Below are 6,179 nucleotides of genomic sequence, written 5' to 3'. Positions count from 1 at the left end.
CCCAAAGACTGGGGACAGCCCCTGGGCACAGAGCAGAGCTGGCCTTTCATGGGGAGCCAGGTATGGCCGCCCTCCCCAGCACACCTGGTGGGAGCGGCTTCCTGCCAACACCTGCCTCTCAAGGGCATGGTGTTCTCTAAGCAGTTTGTTGGCTCGGATGCAAGATGCGTCACACTTCACTGAAGACAGCAGCAGTGTGCATGGCTGCAGGCTCATCTCCCTCCCCTGGCCCCAGCAGCTCAGTGGAGAGGTGACAGGCAGCCAGGGCACTGCCAGCAAATCCTGGCTTCCAGGGAGGGGGAGCGAGCCTGGTGGTCCCCGCAGCCGAGGCCTGGACACCCAAGCCCAACCCAGTCAGGATGCCAGCACTGGATCTGGGGCTCTTTTTATTAGGCTCGGGAGGTTCGGGCTCTGGCCCTAGGCGCGTTGCTACAGCTCCATGAGGAAGCGCTCGATGTCGTCGTAGAGGCTGTTGGTGCTGGACAGGCAGAGGCTGAGGCTGCTGTCGAGGGAGGACACGCCTTCGCGCTGCACGCCCTCCAGGTAGGCCCGGCACAGCCACGGCTCCAGCTGCGGGAGGGTGTCGTCAGAGGGCCGCACACTGATGGGGGCTGCGAGCCTCCCCCGCGCCAGGGCCTGGTCTCACCTTCACCAGGACCAGGCTCTTCTCCTTGGGCCTCCCAGCAGACAGGTCCTGCCCAAAGCCCAGGTAGATAGTGTAGGGGGGGGAGCCCCGGCGCTGCCGTGCCCGGAACTGCACCAGCTCTAAAGGAGGGGGCTCTGTTGAGTACCGGCAGGTGCTCCCAGAGGACCACCTGGAGACAGCCCCCAAGGCAGGTGCCTCACTGACCTTGGAAGAAGGCGCTGAAGTCGAAGATGGGGGTGTCACAGTTCCGCGGCAGCAGGCGGGCAGGAGTGCAGGGGCTGGCAGAGCCCAGGGGGCCGCCCACCTCCCAGTACACCTTGCACTTGCCCATGCGCCGGGCCCACAGCCACAGTCCCCGCAACTCCAGCTGCAGCCCCGGGGCCACGTGCCGCAGCAGCTCCTCTGTGTAGCGTAGCTGCTTCTGGTCAGGGAGCTCCGCAGGGCTGGGGAACGCCACGTGCTGGGGCTCTGCGGCCTGGGCAGCTGGGCCTGGGGGGCCGTAAAGGAGCAAGCAGCTTGGACGCCCCACTATCTCCTGCAGCACTGCTCGGCCCTTATACATGATGGTCACGTCCAGCACCCCCAGGCTGGGCTCTGCACAGAGCAAGCTGTGAGCGTCAGGGATGGGCAGGGAAGGGCTGCCCCAGCCCAGCCCAGGCCGCTTACCTCCCGCCGCAGCGCGGATGCTGGGGCAGGGGGCCGGGCGAGTCTCTGCCTCACGTGGGGGCTCTGGAGCTGCACCCTGGCCTGCATCTGGAGAGGGCTGCCTGAGGTGGCATCCTGTCATTAGGTCGGGGGGCTGGGGCTGGGAGATAGGGGCAGCTTCCACCGCCCATGCTGAGTGCAGCCCGCCAGCAGGGAGCCCTGGGCCTGAGGAGGAGAGGGTGGAACTGCCACACCGGCCCAGCTCTGCCAGAACCTTTCCTGCTGGACCACCCCGTCCCGGTTCCCAGCTCCCCACTCCCCATGCCTGGGGCCTGCAGCTACTGCTCCTGGGACCCTGCCCCAGCATCCTTCTGGAGTGTCAGTACTGGTACAGTGGGGTCCCTCCCACTCTCCCCAGGGCTCTGTTAACCCTGCCTGCCCCTCCACCTGGAACTACCTCCTGCTGGGCAGAGCCGCCCACTCACCTCCACAGCCCCCGCTCAGGGCCGGCCCCTCCTGGCCCTCTCCAGGAGCTTGTTGTGGGTCTGGCTCTGCCCCACACACAGCTTTCACATGGTCACCAAGGCAACTCTGCTGCATGGCCTGGAGCAAGAGGTCCCCGGTATCACCAGCTGGAACCGGGCATGGGCCTGGCAGCTCAGAGCCGCCTCTTGCCGGGAATGGCTCCGGGGGCCCACCCTGCAGGGCAAAGACAAGAATGGCATAAGCACTCCTACCCCCCACCCAGGTCCAGCAGGAGGTGGCAGACCCCAACACCCCGCAGCAGCAAGCAGACTACCTGTGTGCGTGAGGGACCTTCGAGGGCATCTTCCTCACCCTGGTGGATGCCTGGGCCTTCTGAGAATGGGGGTGGGCATGTTAGGACCTGGCTGTGACTGCCTGAGTAGCCCCGCGAACTCACTTGCTGATTACCCCGCACCCAACCACCAGGCAGGTGGCCCGGGCAGGTTTCTAAAACCACCAGTCTGATGCAGAGGCGCCTGGAAGCAGGAGAGTCCCCCGCCCCTGCAGAGTTGCTCCTCTGCCCAGCTCTGCCTGCTTCCCCGGCCTCCACCCACCCGCGGCAGTCCTCACCTCTCCCGCCCAGCTCAGAGCTGAGCGCGTACACCTTGTGCGGGTCGGTGGCGTCCCAGGAGTTGTCTTGTAGCATCACGAAGCGCCGCGTGCTGTGCAGGGCACAGCGAAAATTGGTTTTCCAGCCCGCGCGCTCCGCAGCCTCAGGGGGCGGCTGGTCACCTCTGCTGCTGCTCGGTGGCCACCTACCACGGGCCACTGCCCAAGCCTGGGGAGGAGGACAGAGAACGTGGGCCCGGGGTGGGGCCCGCAGGTCCCCCGTGGGGGAGGCTAGCGTCTCACCTTGAAGATGCGTGAGTCAGCCTCGCCCAGGTCTCTGCGTGCGAAGTGCTTCCAGGGCACGCGGAAGCGCGTGTGGGCCTCATCCAGCCACCGCAGCCCCTCGTAGCAGCCACTACTGATCTCGCGCAGAAGCCACTCTCCAAACAGCACGCGGGGAGCCCCCCTGCAGGTGGAGTGGCCACGTGGACTTAGGGCCACGGGCTGTGGGCTGCAAGGCGCTTGGGGACGTTCGGGGATGGCGGGCCAACCTCTCACCTCTCAGGAGCCAAGGCCATTGCTCCCTCCACAGGGACCGTCTGGAGAGTCAGGCTGCGTGGCAGGGGCGGCAGGTATTACGACAGCTGAGGTAAGGGTTCTTTGTCACTGCAGGTGTCACGCAGTGTGGCCGCGTGTCAAGTGTGACCCAGGTATTAACAGGTGTTAGGGGTCACAGGTGTGGATTGAGGACTCGTAGCCACCGAGGTTGTCTAGATGCCGATTCCTCGGTCAAGGTGGCTACAGGTGTGACTGCAGATGCGGCAAACACATGAAATCACAGGTGTTGAGTCAGCGTCCTGGCCTGGACAGGCAGGTGCAGGCTGGACCCTGCAGAGACACCACGGGGATGGCCTCGTGGAGGGGGCGCGCCCGGAGGCTCCCCGGGAAAGCGAAACCGAAACCGCGACTCGCGGGAAAGCGAAACCTAAACAGCCGCCCGCTGGAGCTCCCAGGCGCACCCGCCCGTCCCCAGCCGCTCGGACGCCGCCCGCCCCCAGCCCTGCTCTGGAGCGCAGCGAGCCGCGCCGTGGGCTCCAGCTCGGCCTCCCGCTCGCGCGGGTCGGGGGCCCCGAGTACCTGAGCGCCGGAGCCGCCGGGACGGAAGTTTTCTCTCGCGGAGCCGCGGGGGACCGGCGCTTTTATGGCAGCCGGGCGGGGGCGGGGCGCGCCGGGGCGGGGCCCGGGGCTGCAGGTGCCGCGGCCGACGTCACGCGCCCGGGGCGGGCAGTTCCGCTGGTGGCGGCCGCGCCCCGGCAGCACGGCGCCATTAATGGGGTTACATCGGGATGCGCCGGGTACTCCACGGATCCAGAAGTAAAACGGGACCCCAAACACAACCAGGCCCTTTTTGCGCTTTTTAGGAGGGTAACGGGAGGCGGGTGTGCCCGGCGGAGGGGCAGCTGTCCGGTTTGCATTCTTAACGTTGGGAGTTGTTCAGACAAGAACATGCACGTATTCTCGAAATTAAAACACTTGGAAAAGAATTCATGGTGCCTTTTCGCAAGGAAAAATGCTGATGACCCACAAGGGACAGTTTGATGGCCTTGCGGTGGAGGTCCGGCCTGCGGCTGCCCTGAGAAAGCGAGCGGAGGGAGGTCTGCCTCCCGCTCCGACCCCCGCCCGGCACCGCCGCGCCCCTCCGTCCCCGACCTCTCCCCGCCCCCACGGCCTGCGGACCCGCGCCGCGCTCCCGCCACGCTCGGACGCGCCCACCCGGCGCCGCACGTCGCGGTCCAGGCCTCTGCGCGGGGACCTTCCGCGCCCGGCGCTCACGGCTGCGCCCCCGCCCACGGGCACTAGGCTGCAGAAGGGACGGTCACCCCTGAGAGGCCCCGAACGAGCCTCCTCCTTCGGGGGATTTGTGTTGACTCCTCAACACCCCCAAAAGACTCTCCCTGTTGGGTCGGGAGGGGGAGACCGAAGCCGAGGGGCTGCCTGCGATTTCCCAGGGCAGGGTCCCCCCCTCGGGCCGTGGCTAGACCGGGAAAGGAACTTCCCGTCCGCCAGCTGGCACGAGGCCGCAGGAAGCTCTGCGGCCGGGCGGCGCAGCAGGTGGCTTACGGGAAGCGCTGCCCGCGCTCTCGTGGTGGTGGAGGGACCCCGAGAGCGAGCGGGCCGGTGGGGACCCCCTCCGCGGCGGACTCGCGCGCACCCGCCTGACGCCTCGCCCGGAGATTCCAAAGTGTCACTTTATTCTGCGTAATGAAGGGCGGGGAGCCCGGCCGAGCGGAACCTCCTGGGTCCAGACCGGCGAGGGCCGCGCTACATGTAGGCGGAATCGGCGCCGGGCTAGTCGTGGGGACTCCCGCCCCGGCCCGAGTCCGCCTCCGCGTCCTCGTCGCCCGAGTCGCCGGCGCCGTCCGCATCCGTGCTGGGCGCGTTGAGCACGACCACGTCGGCCTCGGCTCCGATGTCCTCACCAAACCACACCGCCTTGTAGCCGCCCTGTGGCCGCCGCTCCTTGGTCAGGATGGATCTCACGGCGGTGGGGCTTCCCCCAGCGGGGACCGCAGGCGACCCGGGGCTGGGGAGCGCCGGCGACGCCGGAGGTTCGCGGGGCGCGGGGTCCGTGGCCGTGGGCGGTGCCTCCGTGGTCTTGGGAACGTGCCCAGGGCTGGGGGCCGGTGCCCAGTTGGCCTCGTGGCCATTGGCGAAGGCCTGGTTATCAAAGCCGGGGGTCTGGGGATCCTGGGCGGGGAGGGTGGAGCGAGGGTGTGAGCCGCGCCCCCAAGCCTGGGCTGTGACTCCCTGGCAGGTGCCTCCCAGTCTTTCTGACCCTGGGTGTCCGCATCCATCTGTTCCACGCTGAGCTTTCCGAGGGATTGGCTGGGTCCTGGGATCCTGCTCCCACCTGTCCCCATGTGTCTACTCCTGTCCATCTCCTGCCCCCTGCTCCTACGCGGCCCTGTCCCCCCAAACCCCCAAGAGCCTTACCGGAGCCGTGTGGGAGCAGCACTTCAGTCGCTGGCCGTAGTGCTTATGGACCAGGACCACCAGGCCTAATAGGGCCAGCAGCAGCAGCACGCCCAGCACCCCGCCCAGGGTGGCCATGTCCCCCACGGAGAAGCGCTTACCGTCAGCGAGGCCACCATCCGGCATCCCTGCCGAAGACACCACCTGCCACTTACTGCCAGAACAGCCCAGGCAGCTCCCACACCAACTGTGCCAGGCTCGGGACACCCTGGAAACCATCCGGGCCTGGGCGACCTCCCAAAGCTGAGGTTCTGGGGAGTGGGCTCTACTGACACCCCCACGAGAGAGCTGTGCATCCCGGTGAGACCCTGTGTGACTCCTGGGAAGCCAGGCTGCTGAAGGGCAGTGCAGGGAGAGGTGGGTGCTGCCAGCTCCAGGTGGGAGGCAGGGGGCCCCACAGTAGGAAGGGCCGTGAGGGCAGCACGCGGGGCAAATGGCCCCGGGAATTGTGGGATTCACTGGCCCCCAGATCTGGTCTTCGCCCCGTCCTCCACACCCCCGCTCGCCCCACTGGGCCCCTGGACCTGTCTCTGTCAGACCAGAACGGACCCCTCCTTGGGACTGCATGGGGTGAAATCCACCCGCTGGGGTGGACCCTGCCCTGTAGTATCTCCTGGGACCACCCAGAGCCCTGAGGAAGGGAGGGGGAGGGCACACGCTAGGCAAATGGATTGGGGTGGTACCTGAGGGCAGGGGGCTCCTGCTGGGCCCCAGGGGCGTCGGCTGAGAGGTTCCTGGCTTTGGGGTCTGTGCTGAGCCCCCGCCGGGTGTGGCTGGTTGC

General features: G+C 67.5%; 2 protein-coding genes across 4 annotated transcripts in view; both read right to left on the bottom strand.

Annotated features, from left to right (window-relative positions):
- Positions 1-390: 390 nt before the first annotated feature.
- On the bottom strand, positions 391-3,559 carry IRF7 (interferon regulatory factor 7). Of its 3 annotated transcripts, none has more exons than XM_012652048.1 (10): positions 3,503-3,559; positions 2,924-3,253; positions 2,669-2,831; positions 2,387-2,594; positions 2,091-2,149; positions 1,777-1,990; positions 1,313-1,516; positions 851-1,240; positions 647-765; positions 391-570 (listed from the first exon to the last, which is right to left on the bottom strand). In XM_012652048.1, exons 2-10 carry the CDS (start codon positions 2,941-2,943, stop codon positions 430-432), a joined length of 1,518 nt encoding a protein of 505 aa, XP_012507502.1. In that variant the 5' UTR covers positions 2,944-3,253; positions 3,503-3,559; the 3' UTR covers positions 391-429. The 3 variants fall into 3 exon arrangements, with proteins under 3 accessions (XP_012507502.1, XP_012507503.1, XP_012507504.1); XM_012652049.1 differs by having other exon boundaries at positions 1,777-1,894; XM_012652050.1 differs by lacking the exon at positions 1,313-1,516.
- Positions 3,560-4,714: 1,155 nt separating this feature from the next.
- Positions 4,715-6,179, bottom strand: part of CDHR5 (cadherin-related family member 5) — an 11,237-nt gene continuing 9,772 nt past the window's right edge. The window contains exons 13-14 of the mRNA XM_012651959.1: positions 5,360-5,526; positions 4,715-5,113 (exon numbers count right to left, since the gene is read on the bottom strand). Coding sequence (XP_012507413.1) covers positions 4,715-5,113; positions 5,360-5,526 — 566 coding nt within the window. The remainder of the gene's footprint in view (positions 5,114-5,359; positions 5,527-6,179) is intronic.

Source organism: Propithecus coquereli, unplaced genomic scaffold (genome assembly GCF_000956105.1).
Source record: "Propithecus coquereli isolate 6110/MARCELLA unplaced genomic scaffold, Pcoq_1.0 Scaffold377, whole genome shotgun sequence".
Lineage (NCBI taxonomy): Eukaryota > Metazoa > Chordata > Mammalia > Primates > Indriidae > Propithecus > Propithecus coquereli.
The sequence above is the reverse complement of the archived record's forward strand: the minus strand, read 5'-3'. Positions and strand labels throughout refer to the sequence as shown.